This window comes from Prionailurus viverrinus, chromosome C2, assembly GCF_022837055.1.
Source record: "Prionailurus viverrinus isolate Anna chromosome C2, UM_Priviv_1.0, whole genome shotgun sequence".
Taxonomy (NCBI): domain Eukaryota; kingdom Metazoa; phylum Chordata; class Mammalia; order Carnivora; family Felidae; genus Prionailurus; species Prionailurus viverrinus.
In genome coordinates, this window is record NC_062569.1 from 7,201,658 (window position 1) to 7,226,439 (window position 24,782).

Genomic DNA, 24,782 nt, shown 5'->3' on the forward strand with positions numbered 1-24,782 from the left:
CACCAAAAGCTGCCCCACCCAGGCTGCACCGGTCATCGTGAGTGGGTTGATTCTGTTAAACTCGGCATCCTGGAGGGCAGATCTCCCCTCCCTGCCTCAGTCATCCACCTGTAGACCTTCCTTCTGGATTTTTCTTTTTTTTTTCTTTTGCGTGCCCACCTGTGTTCTCTGCTCTTGGAGGCAGGGTTGGTCTGTATCTTTTTCCAGCTTTATTCAGGTGTAATTGATAGATGACATTCTGTAAGTTTAAGGTGTGCAAAATAGTGATTTTATACACGAATATATTCCAGAGTGATTACCACAATAAAGTTAGTGAAGACATTTATCACCTCACACAGTTATTACGTTGTGCGTGTGATCAGAACTTTAAAAATCTTATCAGCAACTAAATCTCTCGTAGCAACTTTCAAATATGCAACACAGTATTGTTAACTACAGTTATCATAGGATTGGTCCGTATTGTTCTTGAGATGGGGAAAAAATCCATAGACTTGGCTTCAAGAGATCTACCTCTTGGACCAGCCCCTGGCCCTCTCTGGGTCTCCTGCCCCTTACCTGCACCTAAAATTCTGTGATTCTGGGACTCATGAGAGCAAGGAGGCACGGACAAGATAGCATGAGTTTCTTCACCGGGAAAGGTTCAATCTAATAATAAGAAGGTAAAAAATAACAATAGTCACCACCATTTCTTTGAGTTTGCTCTGCTAGGCATGCACTGTGTGCGTTGTGGAGGCAATCCTACGAAATCCTCATGATAATCTGAGGAGGTGAGCCCCACTTTTATTCTTCTCTTTCAGATGAGGAAGCTGAGCCTCAGAGATGTCAAGTAACTTGCCCAAGGTGACAGAGTTAATATGTTGGGACTCAGTCACAGATGTCTCTCTGCCTTTGGGGTCCACCATTTCCCTCCACTTTGGGGAAGCCCAGAGCTCAGAAGCAGTCGTGGGTTTGCCGCAGCTGTGCTGTTAGGGCCAACTGTCTTTTTCAAATGTGCTTTCCTTTATTTAGACACCAACATCACTGCTATTTAGGGTTTTCAGTGAACTTCCCTATTTTCTCCCTATTCTGTCTTATTCAGCAAAATGGATGAGCGCCCGTTTCTTAGGATACTAATTGAATGTTCATTTAGACATGAAAGTGTTTGTCTCTCCACTTTTACTTCTCAAGCCAGAAGAATGTTTCCCTCTTTTCGTGGGAGTCCAGAAACGAGTTAAAGTTTCATTGAAAGTTTTATGACCCGAAGGTTGCAAGGAGGTTCAAGTAATAGTAGAGAAAACTTGTGGGCAGCCTGGGGAGAATACGCCCTCTTGTTGTTTGAGCCAATGTTCCAGAAGACTCTCCCCACCCACTCTGCTCCGAATGCCTTTCGAAATTCACATGCTTTTCTCATGTGAAGATCCCCATGCCCTCACACACTTCCTTTCCATATGCCATTCACTGAGCCTAGAATGCCATCCCCTCTGTCGCCTGGAGAGCTCCTCACCCTTAAAGACTCAGGTCAGAAGGCTCTCGTGTTACCAATTCATGCAAAGTGTCTTTTCTTGTTCGCTTCTCTGTTCTGCACTTGAATGTTAAATCACAAAGGGCAGCGGCCTGGTCTCACTTACCTTTGGGGCCGCTCAGGATCCGAGCTTACGTGTTGCGTGCCATATATGCTCAATTAAGATTTTGTAATAAACCGATTTCCCGTGTTATGGGTCAAAAGCCAAAACCTTAAAAAAATAAATTAAAAAAAAAAACCAAAAACCAAAACCTTGCTGTGCCCTTCGACCCAGTTATCCCCATGATGGAGGAATCCATCCAAAGGAAATAACTGAAGAGGAGAAAGGAAATTATGCGGACCAAAGTGCTGTGAAATATATATTTGCTAAATACTGGCGACAAGCGGAATGTTTATCAACAGGACAATGGTGAGCAAAGCAGGAGACGTGATCTTGCTGCAACACGATTCATTCTATCACCGACTGAACCAACCTGATGACTCCCAAGGATGTGTCAGAAATACAGAGATGAGTCAGTTGCCTTCGACCAGTGCACAGCCTGGCAGAGCCTTCTAAAGCAAACGGGACAAAACTACATAGAAACCGAGAACCATTTGGGGTCTGATGTGAAGAGACAAATAGATTACGAAAGGGTCTGCACGTGATGCTTTCAACTCTAAACACGTGAAAGTGTCTGTGACCTTGGCTCTCCAAGTTGGCATGAAGGATGGGGGTTCTCTCCGGATGGGCAGGGGTTTGCGGCGAGGCCACTGGAAAGGGATACTCAAGGCAGGTTTGCCGTGTAAGCGCTGCACCAGGTGGGGGGAAAGCCGAGGTCTGGAAACCAGAGAAGAGGGGTGGCACCTGCCAGGGCTGGTGGCTGGTTTCTCATGCCGGAAAGGAGGCTCCCTATGAGAAAAGTACCATGGTTTCCATCCTACAGATAAGGAAGCTGAAGCTGGGCTGGCCCCGAGCTACCCAGCTGACGAGTGACGAAGGTGGGACGGGAAACCATTCCTTGTCAGTTTGGGTCAGGGTCCCTTCTCTTCATCTCCCTGCACCCAGGAGCAGGTGATGATGCGTGATGGAAGAGATCCGGTTGGCCGAGAGGCTGGATTCTTTGGGGAAGGGGACGAGATGGAGAACCCGTTGGTGGGACCACACGATGGAGGGTCTCGGACTGGATGCAGGGGGCACTGGACTGCCTTCGCGGGTCTGGAGGCATGATAGAGAAGGGTTTAAGGAAGAGCAGGCTGGCAGTGCGTGCTGGCTGGTGTGATCGGTGAGGAGGCTGGGCCAGATACATGGGAAGGTAGGTGGGCAGCTCTTGTTCTATTGGGTCAAAATAGCACCACTCCCCCTCCTCCTGCCCCCGGCTGCTTGGACATATGTCTTCCTGCACCTCTAACCATGAGATTGGAATGGACGCCTCCATCTTATCTATTCTCCCCCACGTGAAAACCACCACCTGGTCCAGGGAGGGGCATCTGGTTCAAACTCGGCCAATGAGAGCCCTTCCCTGGGAATTTTAACCTTGGGAGCAGAGAGGAGTGGTTCTCAGTCCCACTCGGTTGGCTAAGCTGTGTCTGGGAGCTCTGTCACCACTCAGAGATTTGAGAGCCCTAGAGAGGAAAATTCTAGCTGGACTCAAGCCCTAGTTTCTACATACTCTGAGGGCTCAGCCACTCTCTTGCTCACGCTACCATGTGAATAATACGCCCCGCCTCCTCTTTAGCTAAGCTACAGCGAGTTGAATTTTTGTCCTTTGTGAACAGAAAGCTCTGACCTTTGCAGTTAGAGACGTGCCTACCCCTCATCCCTCAAATTTTGGGCACGACGCTCAGAAACGCTTCAGGGTTGCTTTGGAGGATTCGGTCCGTCACGTCTTGCACGTAAGAAACAAACAAACAAACAAATCTGTCTTCGTTATTCAGTGGCAGGCTTGGGAACTCCGGGCTCTCTAGAGGGGCAAGGCTTTGGGGATCCCCTCAGAGAAGGATGGACGCATCTCCATCACTGGTGTGGTGAGTAAAATTACTGCTCAGAATGCTTTCCCGCTTGCTCGTTTGTGATTCAGACGGGGAGAAACCGACGTGGACAGGACGACCACACAGGACGGCCCGGCATTTCCTACACAGGTGGTAAAGGTATCTTCTGAACTTCTCTCCAGCAAACGCATAGACAAAGGGGTTGAGGCAACAGTGGGTGAATGCAATTGTCTCAGTCACGCTGAGGGACAACCTCAGATCCTTCTTCATGTCACAATTGGGAAAGAAGTCATAGAGATTAAGCGTCTCTAAAAAAATCATGATGTTGTAGGGTGTCCAGAAGAGAAAAAACACGACGACCACCAGGAAGATCAGCTTAATGGCTTTGGCTTTCTTGCGGTTCTTGCAGGAAAACAGTGTCCGCATGATTCTGAAGTAACAGTAGCTCATAACGAGCAGGGGGAGCAGGAAACCAAGCAAATTTGCCTCCACGTTGCGGAGGACGGGCCAGAGGTCCTGCAGGACCTCAGGGTAGTCACCAAGGCACTCGTTTTCTTTTTGTTTTGTGAACATGAACTGAGGTGCTGCCACCAAGATGGCTGCCGCCCAGACGCCCAGGCTGATGGTGACGCCATGCTGCACGGTCCGGGTGTTCATGGAGTTGGCGGCCAGGACAATGGCCCGGTACCTGTCGATGCTGATGATGGTGATGAAGAATATGCCTCCAAAAAAGCCGATGAAGAAGAAGGCCGTAGACAGTTTGCACACGGCGTTGTGAAGGCCTTGCTCGCTCATCAGGTAGTGAGTCCAGAAAGGCAACGTGGCTACAAAGAGCAGATCCGACAAGGCCAGGTTCAGGAGGTAGATGTCGGTGATACTCTTGGGCTTCCGGCTGTTGGTGAGGGCAAACACCACCAGCAAATTTCCCACCAGGCCAAAGGCAAAAACAAGGGAGTAAAGTATGGACAGGAAGACGGTCCCGAAGGCCACAACGTCCCCCATATCACAGGCTTCGGCCGACTCATCGTACTCAAAGTATTCCAAAGTTGATTTGGGGGAGTGGGTGGGCATGGCGACGGCCTGGAGCAGAGAGGAAAACAAATAACAGTATTAGTTCTCAGAGAAACAGTTGGGATTCTAGCTGGCCCCACACATGGGCAGGCTGAAAGAAACAAGTATCGGTCGGGCGCCTAACTGATACACTTCCCAGTGTCACACGTCATCTTGTTTAATCCCCAAGACGGACAGACTCCTGACGGAGGCCATAAAGGATTCCCCTGACGGAAGAGGAAGTCAGGTCTCTGAGAGGTTCAGGGACTTGTTCAGAGCTGTGCAGTGAACGGCTCAGCTAACATTTGAATCTAGACCTTTTAAAGCTCGAGGCAGATCTTTTCTTCTTGGATCGTCAAACGTCTACCCAAAAGGTTGACCAGGGTGTCAATAGTGGGAGAGAGGACTATGGGTGTGGAGAACAGGGGGTAGGATGGTGGGGGTGCAGCCATAATTCACACTTGTAGTCCAAACTTCCCCAGGCGGTTCTCCTCTTCCTTCCTTATCCCCACCCCTCCACCCTCTGGACCCCAATTTGTCCCATAGGAAGCCAAGACTGAAGAGAGAGGTCTCAGATACTCTCCAGAGCCTCGAGCAGACCTGTACATGGAGCCCCTCATCTTTGTTTTTGAGATCCCTTTCTCTTCCCCTTCCTCTTGGAACCAACAGGTCCTTCTCTTCCTGAAGGGATAAGACAGAGTCATACACTCTCGAGTGACCACCTCGTCTCCGTTTGCCCAGGACTTTTCTGGGGTTAGCACCAAAAGTCGGAAATGCCTTAGTTCTAAGCAGACAGCCACAGACGGCCACCCCTCAAGGTCAAGTGAAGAGGGTGTCACCACTGCCATCACAGGGTCGTGAAAGGGGTGCGGAGCCCGTCTGGGGGCCCGTGCCCCAGTAGCCTGCTGTGCTGGGCCCGGGTGGCGAATTCACCCCATAATTACCAGTGCGGCCCTCACTTTGGCCTGGTCTTCCCCATGATTCTTAATCCCCGCTTCCCTCAGAACAAAAATTGAAGGGGAAGACGTTTCTGCACGGGTTGGGAAGTCACACTTCGCATTCCTCCCCCTCCTCCCTAGCCAGGGCTCGCTTGTTCTTCACTCCAGAGGCTGCAAGGGCTCCGCTTTCCCCCTGGCCCTCGGAGGCCTCCTCCTCTTCCTTGTGATGCCACAGACGGGCCCCTGAGAAACCCTAAGCGTGTTCATAGCACGCCTCCTGGTTGTCACTGCCTCCCTCCCCGCCACAACCAAAAGCAAAGTTCGCACTTTTTAACCAAGGGAGTGTCCACACCCTGCTGCCTCCTTTTCACACTGGTTTTGCCCAGACTGTGTCTCTTTCGAAGTGAGGGCCCGCCCTCGCAGCCTCCGCTTTGTGTTCTGGCCCATCTTTGCATCTTATCCAGATTCTTCTGGGACGAAGGGGGTTAAGCCTTTCTGCCCTGGGCCCTCTCAGCCTGGGCTGACGTTCCCAGCATCTCTAGGGAGAGTGTATGCGTTCCTGGCTTTCAGCAGCCAATACCCTTTTCTCAGAGACAAATCTCTGGCTGTGACCTTAATCAATAACGTTTAAATTTAGCAGTGATTGGGCGGCTCAGTCAGTCGAGCATCTCTCTCTTTTTTAAAAGTTTTTATTCATTTATTTTGAGAGGGAGCGTGAGCGAGCGAGCACGGGAGAGGCAAAGAGAAAGGGAGAGAGAATCCCAAGATGGCTCTGTACTGTCAGCGCAGAGCCTGGTGTGAGGCTCGAACTCAGGGACTGCAAGATCATGACCTGAGCTGGAACCAAGAGTCAGACTCCCAACCGACTGGGCCACCCAGGCGCCGTGAGCATCTGAATCTTGATTTCGACTCAGGTCATGGGCTCATGTGTTTGTGGGATCGAGCCCCACGCTGTCAGCACAGAGTCCACGGGGGATTGTCTCTCTCTCTCTGTCTCTGCCCCTCCGGCGTGCGCTCTCTCGCTCTCTCAAAATAAATCAACTTAAACAAAAACAATGTTTAAGTTCAACCACAGAAAATGGCTGAGATGCTACCCTTTGTGAGCTACACAAATGTCCGGTTGAAATGGCTCGAGCGGAGATATGGGGAGACGGGGAGATTCCTACCTGCGTGCAGGTGGCTTGTTGAACGTCTTTCCAGACGCGCAGCCGTGTAGGAGCGAATGAGTCAAGCCCTCAGTGGTCGTAAGTCAGGGATCCTGGAGCTACGACCCTCTCCCTTCCTCCTTCTCCCCCGGGGAAAGGAGCTGGCGAAGCTGGCCTTGACAGGAGGCCAAGGACAATGAGACTGTGTGGCATCTCTTCGTGCCTGTGCTGGGGCCTGCAGCCCAGAAACTGTGCTGGTGGGTTGGCTTGATTTTGCCAAATCTGCATGAAATAGGCTTAATTTCCATCCTTGGCACTGTGCCCTACCCACAGGGATCTCCTCTAAATCGAGCGGGAGTCCCTGGGTCACTGAGGAGGGATAGCGGGGAGGTGGGCAGGTTCGGGCTCTCCCTTGGCTGAATCTCACGTCTGCCCTCTGGCCAAGTGACCTCGGGTGAACTTGGAAGCTCCGAGTCTGACTGTCCCTCATCTGCAAGACTGGGACTCATTCTCACGTCTGCCCACAGCGCCATTCTGAGGATTGCACCCGGCACAGTGTGTTGCATACAGCAGGCACTCAAATAAATGCATTTGGTGAGGAAACAGAAGCACTTTGGACCTCTGCAACCATCCGGGTCTCCCGTGAACTGTTGTGCTGTTCACTCCCACCCTAGGCGTTGTGGATATCCCATCGGTAAAGTTCTTTTTATTTTTTTTTTCCCCTGAAATAACAGGTATTTTCTTTTCAGATTTTCTGGGGGGAGAGGGCAAAGGGGAGAGTAAACAACCCTTTACTGAATTTTTACTCAGTTCTCAGGCTCATTGCTAAACACATATTACCTGTGTGGGGGAGGGAACTTTCATTTAATTCACGTGACATTTTAAAAATGAACAAATATACGAGTTACATGGAAAATGAAATAAGTAAGCAGACAGTCTAATATGGAAGCCTGTGGTTCATGCTCAATAAACGGGAGCCGACACGTAAAAGGATAACGATCTCTATGGACAAGGAGATGTACTCAGAGAAGGCAAGTAACTTGCTCAAGGCTGCACAGCTGGCCTGTGGCACGGCTGCAGTGGGGGCTCACACGCGGCCAGCCTGTGTGTCCTGCCCGAGACTGGGAGTTCCTGAGCGAGGACCGGTGTCTCCTTCAGCTCTGTGGACCAGCGTTCAACAGAGGGAGGGGCCTGGCACAGAGCCAATGCCCCAGGAATACTTGTAGGAACGCAAGTATTGTATCCTAGACCTTCATTCCAAATTGCCCTGTGGGACTGGTAATGACGGTGGCCTTTTAATTGTCCGGTTCCCAGACGTGCCGACAGGGCACACAAGTATCTTTCCTGATCCCAGGCCAGCGGCCCTCGCTTGAACCCTGAGCACTTAGTGGATGTCTCGTGCGTTGAATGTTCCTCTGAATTTGGTAGTCTTATCAAGGGAGGGAACTTTCTGGGAAAGGTGGATCCTCTAATTCCTGGAGCTTCTGAGATGTCCCAGGCCTGGGAGATGAGCTTAAAGCTGGGGACAGTCCTCGAGGGTGGTCTCCGGGGCAGGTTGAAGGGTAGCCGGGGGTCGGATGGGCCGGACACGGGCTTTCCAGGCCCCCGAGGCCACCAGGAACCGAGTGAGGGATCCAAGCAGATAAGCTTTCTCTGCGGGGCCTCATCAGCCGGGTGTCATACAGATGGGGGTGTGAGAGGAAGGACAGGTGTTGGGGTGAAGCACCCGCTGAGGGCTGTGGCCAGCAAGCACACAACCCCTCCCGGCCGTTCTCAGGCCTCCTCGCCCTCTCTTCCCGTAAGTCAAGGTTTTGCTAAGTGCCGTCCAGCTGCAAGAGTCTGTGCTGAACCCAGAAGCAGAGCTTTGAGCGCACATGCGTTTCCCACCCAAGTATAAACTCACTCCCTCTCCGATCCTGCCCTGCTGCCCGCCCCCACCCCCCCCTCCAACTCTGGCCCACTTCCTTTTCTCAGGCCTGCTCATTTATTTTTTAACTTTTTTGGGGTCATCATTTACCCAGTGTTTCCAATCAGCTTCCCTGTTCTCTACTTCCCCTTTCATTTAAGTGGCCCAAGTCCACTTTCCTCTTCAGTCCCACATCCTTTTCGGGCCGCTTCCCCCATCTTTTGCCTTCACATCCTGCTCACTGCCTGCTGGATCCTGTGCGTGTTCTCGTGTTTGACGTTCCTTGGCCAGTTGGTGGTTTTCCCTCCGGGGTCTCCGCTGATGGCTTTTTAGGCCCCTGAGTGAAGACCGGGTTAGAGGCTCCGTCTAAATGCCGATAAAATTGTGGTTTAATTTTCTTTTTTTAATGTTTGTTTACTTTTTTGAGAGAGAGAGAGAGAGACAGTGAGAGCTGGGGAGGGGCAGACAGAGAGGGAGACACAGAATGGGAAGCAGGCTCCAGGCCCTGCGCTGTCAGCACAGAGCCCGACTCGGGGCTCGAGCCCGCGGACCGTGAGACCATGACCCGAGTCGAAGCGGGACACTTAACCGACTGAGCCACCCAGGTGCCCCATCATTTTTGTTCTTTTGAACCAAAGGGAATTAGAGGAAAGTACAGATTGCTAGAGCCCTGACCCCATCGTTCTTTGTGGGGGTGCCACTGAGCCTGAGAATGTTCCAGAGCCTGAAGTTATCCTCGGAGAGCCCGCTGTGGAAGGAGAGGAGGCTGCCCTTCTTCGGTGCCCACGGACTAGCACACTCCATACACAAGCCCCTCTTCGATTCTGTCTACAGGCCCGCACGCGATGGTTGTCCCTCCAGTACAAATGAGCCAGCAGAGGCTCTGGGAGATCGGGGAAGCTTGTCCAGGGAACAGCAGAACCAGGTCTATCTCTCCACAGAGCCATGCTCCCGCCTCGCCCCCAGGCTTCCCCTCTTGGAGGAGGAGTGTGCAGGCTATTGTGGACCACTTCTCTAGAGTTGGAACAAGAAATAGTAGTCACAGCCCCCTCCCTCCCCCGCCAAAGAAGAAGGTCCACGATGCGAGCCTGAACACTTTCCCTGGGTCTCTCCCCTCGGGACTCAGAACCCGGTAGTCTGACCGTCAGGCAAAAGGCAGGCAGTCAGGAAATGAAGAAGGCGGGGACATTTCCTCTCCCGCCACAACTAGGGAGTCCTCACGGCCAGACCCCCGAATCTAGCTCTCATCACTGGTGGCAAGGAAATTTGGAGTCCTTTTCTCTGGAGAAGAAGAGGCTGAAGGCTGTAGGCTCAGCTCATTTCCTGCCTTCAAACACACGGTGACACGATGTCGTTCACAAAACGCAACACCAGACCTTCTGGCGTGTTTTAGTTTTTCGACAAGGACCAAACAGAAGGAAATAGTCTTTAAGCACGACATGCGTCCTGGGGCGGTAAAAGCACGGCTGAGTGTCACGAGAAGTGACTCTTCAGTGGCCTGCCCAGGGAACATGACGCTTCCGGGCTCACAGCCTGCCCGAGTTCAGATGAGGTTCCATCTGGAGGCAGAGAGCTGCATCAGTCGATTTCAGCCCTGACAAGTCTTCACCCTGGCCTACAGAGGAAGGTTTCCAGTGTGGCCCCCAAGCCCACACCCCTGGCCGCTTGGGCACAGGGTTTTCCCAGGTCCTGATGGTTTTCCCACTTACAAGGACAGCTGATTTTATAAGAGACACCCTGGGGGATGCAGGGAGAGGTAAAGATGAGAGGGCAAAAGAGGGGCAGGTGGAAGGGCCTTGAACTGCACGCCAAGGAGCTAGAAGGGCACATTCTGCACCTCGCAGCCCGTCCCCCGTGCAAGTAAACGGAGCGGCTGTCTACACCTCGGCAACCAATCTACCTGCGACCACAGGGCCTCACCCCCCCTCCAGTGTTTCCACGGGCCAAACACCCCAAGCCAGAAGCAGCCACAGGAGGAAGCCAGACCGGAGGCGAGAGCCTCCTGGGTGAGCCACCCCTTTCCGGAAGCTGCTTTTGCTCTGGGTTGGACACACCACCCTCTCCTTTCATCTTCCGAGCACGTTGTGGTATTTATCTGTCCCTGCCAAACTGTGAAATTCTGAAAGGAAATGTTTTAGGGCTTTTTTCTGGTAATTGAGGAAGAGATGGATTTTAAATAAATTATTAACTAAGCTAATTATGTATCTTTGTAAGGACAAATAACAATTCAAAATAAGAGGCTTAATTCTCCCTGCTGAAAATAAGGGAAGAGATTGTCCTCTGCCTCCTCATTCCTAGGGTATTTGCTTTAGGAAATTCGTCGCCGGGGGCGCCTGGGGGGCTCAGTCTGTTAAACGTCTGCCTTGGGCTCTGGTCATGATCTCACCGATCGTGAGTTTGAGCCCCAAGTCGGGTTCTGTGCTGACAGCTCGAGTTTGAGCCCCAAGTCGGGTTCTGTGCTGACAGCTCGAGTTTGAGCCCCAAGTCGGGTTCTGTGCTGACAGCTCAGAGCCTGGGGCCTGCTTCGGATTCCGTTTCTGTCTCTCTGCCCCTCCCCTGCTCATGCTCGCTCTCTCTCTCAAATATAAAATAAAACACACAAAAAAAAAAAATTAAAAAGAAAAACAAAACAAAAGGAAACTCATCACTGGAGTGTTTTCTCCTCTCTTTGAAATGACGACATGCGTCCTTTTGGGAATGTGATCACGTCTTTTGTCTGCTTTATGTCCCAGGAATCTTTCTCAGGGGCCTGGGGCTCCTTTCTTTGAAATGTAAACATCAAGGGGCACCTGGGTGGCTCAGTCTGTAGAGCCCTGACTCCTGGTTTCGGCCCAGGTCATGATCTCGCGGTTCCATGGGTTCAAGCCCCGCATCTGGCCCTGCGCTGACAGCACGAAGCCTGCTTGGGCCTCTCTCTCTCCCTCGCTCTGCCCCTCCCCCGCTCGCGCCGTCTCTGTCTCTCTCAAAATAAATAAACGTAAAAAAAAAAAAAAAGGAAATATAAACATCAAGAATTAGCACCTGTGTCTCCCAGTTTCTCTGGAAGGGTAGGAGCCCGACTTGGGCGGGTGCCCTTCTGCTTCGAATTGCAAACATCCTCCCGTCTTAAAGATAGGAGTCTATTTCTTCTCGGGAAGAAGCCGGCCAGCTATCACAGACGGTCCCTTCAGTTATCACGGTAGAGTCAGGATGACAGTGTGTGGCTGAGAACTAGGTGTGCTCTCTCACGGCAGGGATCCTAACCGCTGGGCCCTATGAAAGGGTGAGATTCCGTCTCCCCCCATCTCTGCCGTCTCTCAGCGGATCGCCCGCGATGCCCATCACATTCTGGTGGCCTGTCTGTTTAACAGTACCGGTGTTTTCTCTGTTATCTCTGTGAGAGGTTTTTTTTCTGGGTTGGAGATCTTAGTTTTTCTTTGACTTCCCCAACAGTAGGTGCTGTGCTGAATTCTATGGAGGTAAACGTGGCTAAGATACAGTCTCTGGGAATTGTGGTTACTGTTCAGTAGCAGACTATCAGAAGAAAAGCTAGGGGGAGACCCAGGGACTGGATCATTTCAGCTGAGTCTTGAAGCCGGGGCAATCTTCCAGGTAAACGAAGGTGGAGGTGGGGAGCAGGGGCGGGTGTGGGGGGGGGGGCGCTGAAGCCGAAGGCACTGAGCATAGGCATGTTCCCTAGGGTCAAGCCCGCTCATTGCCATTGCTGTATAGGCAGGCAGGGTGCGAGCGGTCCACGATTATCTACCTCACCGTCGTACTCCTGGCTGGCTTGCAGGGCGAGGTTTCTGTGGACGACGCCACCGCGAACATTTGCGCGCGTTCATCCACATCTCCCACGGCACGGATGCATTTTAAAAATGCAGACTCCAGAGCAGACCGACTGTGTGAATCCGTGCATATAAAGGTCAGGAGCGGGCAACGGCAATGCATATTGTGCAGGGATGCATATCTAGGTGGGTAAAGCCCTAAGGACGAGTGAGGGAGCAATGGCCATCACGATCAGGGTCGTGGGGATTTCGGGGAGGGCAGGGTGGCAGTCAGGAAGGGAAGTGAGGGGGGCCGCTGGGTGGGGGCCGGCCTGGGTCTCTCCTGCTGCCTGGCTGCTGGTTGGGTGCGAGATCGATCTGTAAGTCGTGAGCCTGCACACTGTTCTTTGAGCGTGCTGTATTTGACGTGGAACTTAGGTTTAAGGAAAAGGACAAAGAGGGCCTGCAAAAATACTTTAGAAAAACATTTAAAGAGACGCGAGCTAGGTTTCCTTCCCTACAAAGGTTCATAATCCGAAATAGCTGCTCTTTGGCCAGACCTGAGGAGGAGGTGTGGCTGCAGGGCCGAGAGAATTCCAGCCCTCGGCAGCCAGCGGGTTTCTGAGCCTCTAGGGAGGGCGGGCGAGATCACGACTCGGCCGGAAGCGCCAGCATTGGCCCTCCTGGGCAGAGCCAGTGTTGCAAGCCCTTGGAATCCCTGGACTGTGCTGCTGGGAACGAGAGCAAGTTCCCGGAAAAGGCAGCGGAGACCTGGCCTGTGCCACCGTGGCTGTGCCTCTCCGTAACTGTGACCCGTTGTTGGACAGCAGGAGTCCGCCTCCCTGTCTGGCTCGTGCACGGAGGGCGCTGGCTCTGAACACCTTCAGCGGGAAATATCTGAGCCTGAACAAAACGGGTAGCCGAGGCCTCTGTTCCAGGTCAGAGGTTGAGCTGGGGAGGGGGTAGCTGAATGGCCCAGACCCTGAGATGGACGGTCTCTGAGGCCAGGGTCTCCGGTGTGGGGCCCTCCCCAATACTGCTGCTACACGATGAGGTGTCTCCTGGGGGAGGATGGGCTGGGGAGTGGATGCTCGTTCTGACCTGATGGGCTCTGGCATACGTCCTCCTCCCGGCCCCTCGTAACCGCATTTGAACGTGGTTAGTGGTCTTAAGGCGCACAAACTTTCCGATCCACGGCTTCCCACAATGACAACCCATATTGTTTCTTGAGTGCCAAATACGGGCCAGACGGTGTGGTCAGAACTGGATATACCTTGCCCTTGATACAGATATTCGACCTCCACCCGTCACCGGCCTTCAGCGATTCTCAGCTCACGGCTGGCATTCATTTTAAAGCAGGACTCGAGGCTTAGCAAGGTCAGGTGCAGAGTCAGGGCTTCCAAAGCCCAACTGCCTCTCCTATCCACTGTGACGCAGAGAGTGACGGCCGTGGAGCCCGGCTAGGGTATGGCTGGGCGTGTGGCTGACACACAGTCGGTGCCCCCTTCCCTGGGGGGCGGGCAAGAGCCACGTCCTGCCCGGATTCCCTGCGTGAAAATGAAGCCAAGCAAAGAGGCAGGCAAAAGACGCGGAACCGTACTGGCGTGCATCCACACAGACGGACATGCAGACAGACAGGCAGACAAAGAGTGGTGCCCAAGGCTCAGCAGCCTGCGTCCTCTTACAGGGCCCAGTCCCCTCCCAGGCAACCCCGGGCATGGGCTGACCTGCCCCGCAGAAGCTTCCCCAGGGAACTTTCTCGTCTGCTTCTCACACAATCCAACCTTCTTTTTCTTTTGGGGTCAAGTTGTTTTCTACCTTGAGTTTTCTGTGTAAAGCATTTCAGGGGGCGCCTGGGTGGCTCAGCCGCTCGAGCGTCTGACTTCGGCTCAGGTCATGACCTCGCGGTTCGTGAGTTTGAACCCCCGCTGTCTGCTGTCAGCAGCGCAGAGCCCGCTTGGGATCCTCTGTCTGTCCTCTCTCTCTGCCCCTCCCCTGCTTGCGCACGTGCCCTCTCTCTCTCTCAAAAATAAATAAAATTTTAAAACGAGAAGAAAGTACTTGGAAAAAGGGGGCGCCTGCGCAGCTGAGTCCATTAAGCGTCAGACTCTTGACTTCGGTTCAGGTCATGATCTCCGAGTTTGTGGGTTCGAGGCCTTGGTGGGGCTCCCGTGCTGGCAGTGCAGAGCCTGCTTGGAGTTTGGTCTCTGTCCCTCGCTTTCTGCCCCTCCCCTGCTCATTCGCGCACTCTGTCTCTCTAAACACACAAATAAACTTTAACGCATTTGAAAAAGAAAATGAACTTTTCTGGAGGAGGGGAAATCCTAAAGCTCCCTGGCCTTTCTCTGAGCTCGGCTGTCAACCTACAGAGCGCAGACTACAGAACCTGTGAGATAAAGGTCAAGTAATGAGAAGTGACGGGTCCGGCCAGTCGTCAACCGGACCTCAACGTGTTTCCTCCTCTCTTGCACCCATGTGTGTGTCCGCTCATAATTTCTGAGACGGTTTTCCCACGACACGCACCTTCTGAGGCCGTGTCCTCAGAGTGATTACAACAGCATTGGACATCGAATTTGTGTCAGTGATTTATTCATTAAAATGGTTGTCGCTGGAAATGCAGTGGTGAGCTTTATAAAAAAACGTAGGAGGCACCGCAAAAGCACGGGAAGAAAAGGAAAAACAAGACAGAACCAAACTTTCCACCATCCAACTTCCCGGAATCAACCACAGCTAGCTTTTTGCCCTTTCCCATCCAATGTCCATGCATATTCTTATATCCGTATTAAGCATAGTTATATTTACATTTAAACTGCAAGGTGGCTCAGTCGGTTAAGCATCTGACTCGGGCTCAGGTCATGAGCTCGTGGCTCATGAGTTCGAGCCCCGCATCGGGTTCTGTGCTGACAGCTCAGGGCCCGGAGCCCGCTTCGGATTCTGTGTCTCCCTCTCTCTCTGCCCCCCATCCCCCCGCTGGCGCTCTGTCTCTCTCTAAAAATAAATAAACATTGAAAAAAATTTAAAAAAATAAATAAAAACTAAAATGCAGATTCTACATTAAACATTTTTTATTACAAACTTTTCTAGCCTACATAAAGGCAGAGAGAGCCCCCAGGCTCATCACGTAGCTTCAATTGGCAACTCATGGTCACTGTCCCATGCAATTCTACTTCATACCCTACTCCATTAATTAAAAACAGATCCAGGCATCATAGCGTTTCACCCATAAACAGGTAAGTATGAGTCTCTAAAAGAATAAGAACTCTTTTTATACAAAATAACAACTTCCTTACTATTTACCTTAAAAAGCGCCTAACACTTCCTCACTCTCATCCAGATGCCATTTGTTTTCAGGGAATGTCTACTCGTCCCCTGGCACGTAAGTGCTGATGCTTCTAATCACACCCCGCGTTGAGCGCGTCCCAAATGGTCTGATCACACGCTGCCCGCCACCCCTCAAGCCCCTTGGCCCTTCGGCAGCAACATCTTCCGGAAAGTGGTCCCTCTTAGCACGTAAAGCGAAAACCAGCATCTGTAACCCACGGTGACCTCTGACCACCGTGCCCCACCCCGCGAGCCCACAGGTGCTGGCCAGTTCTCTGTTTCTTACCTGGGCTGGGCCTGGGAAGGGAACTTCTGGACTTGACAATTGTGACAATCAGCCACCCCGTCCCTCTGTCTGTCTGTCACGGAGTATTTCCCTTCCCACCCCCCCCCCCCCACCCCCCCCGAGGGCATCTTTATTTGCAAAGTTAGCCAATAGTCTCTGGTTTCCTGTGAGGTTCACTCCAAGGCCTGCTTGGTTTCTTTAGATACCGCCGCAGGCGAGCTCAGAAGCTCCAGGCTGGAGGCCAGCTGATGGCAGGAGGGTCTGAATTCACAAACCTGGGGGACTGAGTCTGGGGGGACACACAAAGCAGGGGACTGGAGGACGTGACGGTGTGGGGGCTGTGTTATTTGCCCCCATTGTGGCGGGCAGGATAGGAAGCAGTGTAGGTCTCGTGAGCCACCAAAAGCCACTGTACCTCAGTTTCCTTGCGTGTGAAAAGAGAGCCCACAGTACTCACCCGGCTGCCCTGGGGTGTGGATGAAACGAAGTAGAGCTTCTCTCTCCAAAGCGAGGCCCCAGGCACCGGGAGCTTACAGACATGTGGCACCTCGGGCCCCGCCACTGAATCAGGCTGCATTTTGATGAAATTCTTAGGAGATTGGCAAGTGCGTGGCTTCTGAGACGCATTGGCACAAAAGGCACTTAGTGAGTGCCTGGCACCTGGTAGGGGCTTCTGATTTATTTTCCCCTCGCCTCCCTCCATCAAGGCACTCAGGGCCTCCCTAGGTCCTCCGGTCAAGCCGGAGGCACATGTGTGCCGGGCACAAGCTTCACCCACAAACCGGGGCAGGCTCTGTCCCCACCGTCTCCCACAGCCTGCCCCGGTCCGCCAGACGGGGAACAGCTGGGCCTGACTCTCCGGGCTACTCTCCCGCTGCCTGCCCTGGCTCGAAGCCGGTGCCTGCCGGGACCCACCTGCCTGGCTCACCTACCAGGCAAATTCTACTGCCGATCCCTCCCTCTCCTGGGGCCTGGCTGGGGTCTGGCACCTGTGGGCCACGTTTATTAAAGGATCAGGGGACTCCTCCGAGGCCTGCCTGGCTCCTCACGGCCCATCCTGCAGCCTGTGCCCCTGCACTGCTGTGGCCGTCGGAACTGTGTCTTTCTGCGGGCAGGGCTGTGCTGTGCGCTCCCCACCCGGCCTCCTCAGTCCTGGCCGCCAGGACCCCAGGACCGAGCTATGGGTGGGCCGGTGGTGCTGCCAGCTGGGCGACCGACCTGCTGGCATTTGAGGAAGTCTGCGGCCTCGGTTTCCCTTCCTCCTTTCCCTCTGGCCAGGATGCTGTGGCACCCCACCCCCACGCCTGCCCTTCCTCATCCCCACCCCAGAGCCACCTGTCTCAGGGGCGACCCGGCGGGGCCAGCTGCTTCGGCCTCCCTTCGCCTGCCTGTGACTCCCTTCTTGCTTCTCTGAGAGCGCCTATCTGGGATCCTGCCAAGACTCTCTCTCTCTCTCTCTCTCTCTCTCTCTCTCTTGCAGTCACACAGTCTTCCCGGACAACCTCACCCACTGCACCGTTATCCTCATCAGCTGTCCCGTCTTCCTGGACAGCCTCTCCCACCGCCCGTCAGCGACCACCTCTGCGATCCGATGCTCTGCGTCTTTGTCCCCAGCCAGGGTCTGCATCGCCTCCCCTGCCCATCCGTGGCCCTCACACCTCTTGCCATTTGCCCCCGTTGACCATTCTCCTCCAAAATGCAAACTGCGCGCCTGACCCCTCTGTGGGTTCTGCTCACTGGGAGTCTCAGCCCCAGGCCAGTAAGCACGGCCCGGGCAAGATCCTGCCCCTTCCCCTTCCCCTCCGGAGGTCCCACCCTGCTCTAACCACCTCCCCACCAGTGCCTGTGGGGGCTGCGCTCCCCTTCGCCCCTCACCCGGCTGGCGGGCCCGGCTGCCAGCCCACCTCCTACATGCTAACACAGCGGCTTTCGCTGTCCCGCAGGAGCTGGCAGCAGACCGGACCGTGAGTCACGGCCCAGCAAGTGGGATGCTTTTTTGTGCCGGTTCCCTCGCCTCCCCAATCCTACAGGGTGACGCACGTGGTAGGCCCGCATGCACAGCTTGCACACGAAGGAGGTTGCACCAGGGGAGAGGAACCCTGGGCTTGAGGAACGTGCCGTTTTATGGCCAGTGGCGAGCGAGCCTGCCCGGCGGCCCTGAGGGAGACGTGACCTCATCCCTGAGGCCGCAAGCACCACCCTGAGAAATGGGCCAAGGAAAGTGCAGCTGGGGCTTTGCCTTCTCTGTCCACTCCGAGCCACGGGAGAGCCCCAGCCGCCTTCCCGCACGGGCCACGCCTCCACAGACCTCGGCAAAGGCTGGACAGGTTCTCCCTGGGCCCCTGCTCACCCCTCCCCAGGGCTCCCCCACTGTGCTGCCCCATTCCTTGGGCCGGTCTTCACCCCTCCCTCTCACAGACCCTTTGGCTTCTCCCCCTCGCCTGAGCTGTTCCTTGTGAAGAGCAGCAGAATGCGACGTCACCAAATGTGCCACTTTGATGTGTTGATCATTTTGGGCTCGAGAAAGAGCAGATACGGCGGAGGCTGTCTCTGACCCTCCCGATCTGCCTGAACTCAGAGTCCCCAAAAGGAGCTCGGGTGCCATAGATCCTCTCCCCTGGAGTTTCTACCACCCACCGGGGAGCACTGACACTTGTCACAGGAGAGGAGACTAGAAGTCCCCACCACATCCGGACACACTGGGTCACACACTGTCACCCCTCCCATCTCTTCTTCCAAAGACCCTTCCGTCTTTCCTCCAAATCACTGACTCTCTCCCGAGAAGAACGCATACCCCTGCCTTCTCCTTATTAGGCGGGTGTTTAAGCCTGAATTCTAAGCCAACGTGAGGAGACACTCATTTTTCCTGCCTACCCCCCAGGTATATACGATGCGTACATGTTAATAACCTATTTGCGTTTCTTTTGGTAGTCGTTTGTTACAGAGGCCTCAGCCAAGAACTCAGAAGGGTACAGGGGAAATTATTTTTCCTCCTCCCCAACAGTTTCGGTGACTCGGACGGGACCTCTGAGACACCTTACAGATGGGACCCTGGGAAGACTGGCAGAATCCAGTGAAGGATAAGAATTAGTTGTCCTGGGGCGCCTGGGTGGCTCGGTCGGTTAAGCGTCCGACTTCAGCTCAGGTCACGATCTCGCGGTCCGTGGGTTCGAGCCCCGCGTCGGGCTCTGGGCTGATGGCTCGGAGCCTGGAGCCTGTTTCCGATTCTGTGTCTCCCTCTCTCTCTGCCCCTCCCCCGTTCATGCTCTGTCTCTCTCTGTCCCAAAAATAAATTAAAAAAAAGCGTTGAAAAAAAAATTAAAAAAAAAAAAAAGAATTATTTGTCCTTTTGGGGCACCTGGGTGGCTCAGTCAGTTGAGCGTCCGACTCTTGATTTTGGCTCAGGTCGTGATCTCACAATTTGGTTCTTGAAATCGAGCCCCGCGTCGGGCTCTGTACTGACAGTATGGAGCCTGCCTGGGAAATTCTCTCTGCCCCTCCCCCTCCTCAAAATAAATAAATAAACTAAGGGGAAAAAAAAGAGATTTGTCTTCCCTCCACTCGCTTGCAAGTCCTTATCACCCTCAGTTTCTCTTCCAGTGGAGACGGTAACTGACAACAGTAGCCTGGTTTCTGTTGGGTAGAGGGATAAGGGTGCTGGGCGGGCTTCCAGGCAAGAGCCATAGTGGAGACGCCGTGACGCTGGCGGGAACAGCGTGGCAGTGATAGGCACAGACACACAAGACAGGTGACTTGGTCTGAGTAAAGCTTTGTGGGGGAGACCCAGCAAAAGGAGGTAAGGGTATGCTTATGCCTTGAATGCTAGTCTAGGATATTCCCACTTTCTGCTACGGGCTGGTGGCGGTGGGGGGGGGGGGGTTGGAGGAGGAGGGGCTTGGGCATAACCACAGCAAACCTTTATGCAGCACAGCAGATGTGAACTCATGTAACCCAGTGACCCCAGAATCAGCTGTAACGCTAACAGGTGAGGACACTGAGGGGAGGAGAGGTTATGTAACTTGCTCAAGGCCATCCAGCTGGTATGTGGCAAAGCCAGGATTTGAATTTAGCATTTAGATTTCCTGGTCTATGCCACGCATTCTCAGTGCGGGTGACGATGTCTCCAGGGGGGTGACGATTCTACGGTGTGGACACACACACAGTACATAAACTGATAGCATATCTATGTTGAAAAAATTTCATGAAAGGAGATTAAGAATACAATGTCGGGGTCCCCAGGGGGCTTAGTCGGTTGAGCATCTGACTCTTGATTTCAGCTCAGATCATGACCCCAGGATCGTGGGATCCAGCCCTGCATCAGGCTCTGCACTGTGTGGGGAGCCTGATGGCGATTCTCTCTTTCTCCCTCTGCCCCTCTCCCCCATTTGCTCTGTCTCTTTCTCTTTCTCTCAAATTAAAAAAAAAAAAAAAAAATTTTTTTTTTTTTTTTTTAAAAGAGAATAAGATGTTTAAGAAGACCCACGTGGGGAATGATCAAGGTTGAGAAACCATTGTCTCTGCTCTTAATCAGACCACGGAGCTGAGTCTCATGCTTAAAGCCCGGGTTAGGCAACAGGATGAAAATGACATCTTCAGAAAAATAAAGCAGCGGTGGAGTGGAGGGGAGGGGGAGCTGCCAGAGTAGGAGGGAAGGAACAGACGTGGGCCACGTGCTTCTCCGTGCCAGGTACGTGGCCTGTAAGGTCTCCTTTTGATCTTCCCCTTCGCGTTAGGTACTGTTATTTCCATTTTCAGATGACGAAATGAAGAGAGAGGAGCAAGGGGGCCACAGCCAGCAGCTGGAAAAGGGCCGGGGCAGGACTTGAACTTCCTGATTCTGAATGCAGGCAGGGAGAAGGTCACAGAGGGAGTGGACAGCAGAAGAGAGAGGGTGATTTGGCTAATGGAGACGGCACAGAACTGGTGAAAGACTGGGCCTGTTTCGGAACGAGCCAGGAGCCTCGCCACCAACAACTCAACCCCAACACGCCGAAGACCCAGAGGCAGAAGTCCCTCACTCGTTCGTCTTCTCTGAAGAGAAGATCAGACACAGAAAATTGGGAAGTTGGAAAGGAGTCAACCTAGACAACACAAATGCTATTTACTTGTTCTTACTTCTCCCCTCTGCCCTAATGTTTACATTTTAACACCACCGGTTGCAATTTCCTAGCTTATTTCATAATTTCTGCTCAACGGGGATAAAAAGCATTCCTCTTTGGTACGAAAGTAACAGGACCCGGCAAAGATCTCCAGGAGTAGTTTTGGACACAATATTTTTAGGCACCATTAAACTATTTTCTTTGAAATAACGAAACATTCCACTCTCCTCCCCCCAAACTCGGCGTGTGTTCCCAATCACGTACAACTCAGTGGCAAATGAACAAATTAGCTGCAACCTTGAGTTACAGAAATATTTCCATCTTAGCCCTTTGAACTGCATAAGTAATTCAGATGACTTCTTAGAATGTCTTTCTATTGCTCTCTGAGGCTCTGCAGGGTCTGTGTTAGGACAAAATAAAATAATAGTTGTCTTTTACGAGCAACATCCTTAAAGGAGTTCTTCTATTGCTGCTGTAGAGAGGATGTAGTGCTCAGTACCCAGGAGCCATAAAATAGAGCTCTTGGGTCCCTCTCGTTGATCAGCTGTTGAAAACAAGCTGTCGGCGGGGCGCCTGGGTGGTTCAGTCGGTTAAGCACCCGACTCTGGATCTGGTCATGATCTCCCGGTTTGTGAGTTCGAGCTCCGTGGCCAGCTGTGCACTGACAGTGCGGATTCTCTCTCTGCTGGGGATTCTCTCTCCCTGCCCCTTGCTTGCTTGCTCTCTCTCTCTCTCAAAAATAAATACATAAATATTAAAAAAAAAAAAAAAAAACAAAGAAAAGAAGCTGTCAGGCCAGCCAGTTGCCCTGTATATGCTCACCTGCAAGGTAACCTCGCGTGTGGCCTCAGTGACTAGACTAGTGGCGGACAGGCTCATATTTCCAAGGAAATCTTCTTTAATTTGAACTCTATCGTTGGAAACATAGACAAAGCTTCATAGTGAAGTACAAATGTGGAGAAGCAAACCCAGCGGTGCCTGGTCCTAGCTTGTGCACCTGCATCAGGTCCCCTTGACCCTAAGAAGCTCACGCCAGGGTCTGACAGGGTCATATTGTGCTTTGAGGGCTGTAGCAGGTCCCTCTTTCATATACGATTGGACCAGGTTACCTCCTGATGAACGTCCTCCATTGGATGCACCTGAACCAAGAATTGGGGCCCCTCGGGTACACTTTTGAATCCTTCAGGACCAAGAATGTCATCTGAAGTGACTGACGCTTGTCTCAAAAGTACACCATAAGGTACAAAGTTAGCAAAGGCTGGGAAAGAAACATTTGACCGTCTACTTTCTTAGCACGCAGAGTATCTGAGATGAGCGGCTGTTGGCCTACCCTTCACTGCAAACTTGGACCGTGTGAACTTGTAGCTGTGGCTGCAGGTGAACACGGGCAAAGCAGACTGGAGAGTTTCTGCACGACGAACCTCTTATTACAGTGAGAAGTTTTCTTCGTAGGTAATTTTACAGACTTTGCCCCTCTTATGGCAAGAAAACCCCAAAAACGAAACAGAACACAAAACCTTTTTATAATAGATCGATCTGTATTTTATTCAGAGCCAGCTTCTAATCTCAGTTCTAAACCAGAATATCAATATTTATTTCTGCTTGGGCCAGCCACCCCAACAATCAATTCTGAGCAAATTCCAGTTACATTTCTAGCCACGCTTGCAGGTAACGAAGGTTTGGGTAGAGGACATTTGTCTGACTGTTTACTATCCTGTAGACGTGTTGATAGGCCCTCAAGCGACAGTTGGCAAGAAGGGCATGCTTGGTGTCCAGGGAGTAGTGCTGAGTCATTTTACGGAGTTGGTACGCTTCTTGGAGATGGAACCTGCAGGAACACCTCGGTTTAAAAAGAGCCATGCGCTGACGCCAGGCTTCCTCCAGAGGCTCCAGCATTCTGCTTAGCGAATAGACCACAGGCTGCTTCAGTACCATGAGCACGTGCACCTCCGACAAATTTGGAGTATCCTCAAATCTGAATTGGGCACAAGGAGGCATCCCTTTCGAACATCTTGAATGGCTTAAATGGAAAATTGACTTAACATTTCTTCTGCGGGGCGCCTGGGTGGCTCAGTCCGTGAAGCACCCGGCCCTTGATCCGGTCATGATCTCACGGTCTGTGAGTTCGAGCCGCGTGTCGGGCTCCGTGCTGGCAGCTCAGAGCCTGGAGCCTGCTTGGGATTCTGTGTCTCCCTCTCGCTCTGTCCCTCCCTTGCTGGCACTCCTTCTCTCTCTCTCTCTCTCTCAAAAATAAACAAACATTAAAAAAAAAAAAAGATGAATTCATCCACAGCATAATGACAGCAGTTAACAATACTGTATCCTGTACTTGAAAGTCGCTAATGTTTCATCATCACAACAACAAAATGGTAATTATGTGAGACATGTGTATCCAATCATCACATCATACACTGGAGATTAATATCGTCTTGCACGTCAATTATATCTCAATAAAGCTGGAAAACACACTGAAATGTCTTTAAAAAGAAAACGCGTCTGTCGTTCTCCAGGAGTCTCATTTGGATTGAAAGTTCTTCTTTTTTTAAAGTGTTTTTTTTTTTAATTTTTAAAAATACTTATTTTTGAGAGAGAGGGGAAGAGACAGAGCGCGAGTGCGGGAGGGGCAGAGAGCGAGGGAGACACAGACTCCGGGCTCTGAGCTCCAAACCGTCAGCACAGAGCCTGACGCGGGACTCGAACTCACGAGCTGTGCGATCGTGACCCGAGCTGCAGTCGGATGCTTAACCGGCTGAGCCACCCAGGCACCCCGGGGATTGAAATTTTTTCTAAATCCCAGTAGATGGAGGCAGAGGTCCTAAAGGCTCATTGCAAACTAAAGCCAAAGCGCCCCTTTATTCCGAACCAAAGTAATCATTTGCACGTTCACTATTAAGCAGTTGCTGGTAACCGGGGCTCTTCTGTGTTATACGCTTTTGTCCGTTAGGCCGTTAGGCCGGGCAACATCTCCGATTCTGGTCACGCGTCCGCTCATCAGGTGTTTATCGATGCCCTGCCCTGTGCTCGGGGCTGCTTGCTTGCGACACAAAGAGGAACAGGGCAGGTTTTCTGCCGGAGCCCCTCCACGGTCTCGGGCTCGCACTCCTTGTGGTTGCAAAAAGAGACAGCTCGGGGAGCGTGAGGTAACAGGCAGGTATCAGAAGGAGACGGGAGCGATCTGCCTTGCCTCTGTCCACCCAGCCCTGTCTTTCCCCCCCCCCCCCACCCCGGTGTCTCCGCCTCCCTGCAGCACTCCCCAGGGTCAGGAGCATCAGGCCGTCAGTGGACGTGGCCCGGCCGCTCAGACGACTTTTGTCTGCGGGACTCTTCCAGAGCTCATGGCTTTGCTGCACAGAACGCCTGTGGCGGCCTCGTCTCCCAGGAAGCAAGGAGTGAGTGGTAGGTGCCGGGGACGTTGGCAAGCCTTTGGAGTACAGTTTTGTGAGCAACCTGCAGACCTGCCGTTATTGGGAGTCACGTTGTGCCGGTTCCAATCGCGAGCCCGCCGCTCTCAAGCCGTGCGGCCTCGGTCAAGTTACTTCTCCGAGCCGGGCTTGCCCGACTCTGAAAATCAAGATAATAAACCCCGCGTGGCAGGGTGGTAGGAGAATTAGCAACAGAGCACGTCAAGTACCTTGCGTGGGGCCTGGAAATGATGAGTGACTATTCAAAGCAAGAGGGCCCCAAACAAGGTCATGAGGAATATGAATCCCCACGCTGGGGCCAATGGAGGAAGGAGCCCTCTCTTCCTAAGGGGTCTGGGTGGATGCGTTCACCCGGGGAGGACATGCCGGGAGAAGGACCAAGCCGTATAGACGGTCAAGA

The 24,782-nt window shown here is 52.7% G+C and overlaps 1 protein-coding gene across 4 annotated transcripts; it reads right to left on the minus strand.

Annotated features, from left to right (window-relative positions):
- Positions 1-1,835: 1,835 nt before the first annotated feature.
- Positions 1,836-17,045, minus strand: CX3CR1 (C-X3-C motif chemokine receptor 1). 4 transcript variants are annotated; one of them, XM_047876531.1, is made up of 2 exons: positions 16,319-17,045; positions 1,836-4,549 (listed from the first exon to the last, which is right to left on the minus strand). In XM_047876531.1, exons 1-2 carry the CDS (start codon positions 16,562-16,564, stop codon positions 3,470-3,472), a joined length of 1,326 nt encoding a protein of 441 aa, XP_047732487.1. In that variant the 5' UTR covers positions 16,565-17,045; the 3' UTR covers positions 1,836-3,469. The 4 variants fall into 4 exon arrangements, 3 of the variants coding, with proteins under 3 accessions (XP_047732487.1, XP_047732488.1, XP_047732489.1); XM_047876532.1 differs by lacking the exon at positions 16,319-17,045 and adding an exon at positions 15,862-15,941; XM_047876533.1 differs by lacking the exon at positions 16,319-17,045 and adding an exon at positions 6,624-6,685.
- Positions 17,046-24,782: the final 7,737 nt, after the last annotated feature.

Coding starts and splice junctions, on each gene's coding strand:
- CX3CR1 (XM_047876531.1), bottom strand. CDS start 16,564: ATGGAGGGAGGCGAGGGGAAAATAAATCAGAAGCCCCTACCAGGTGCC. Junction 4,550..16,318: donor CCACACCCCAGGGCAGCCGG/GTGAGTACTGTG, acceptor TCTCTGCTCCAG/GCCGTCGCCATGCCCACCCA.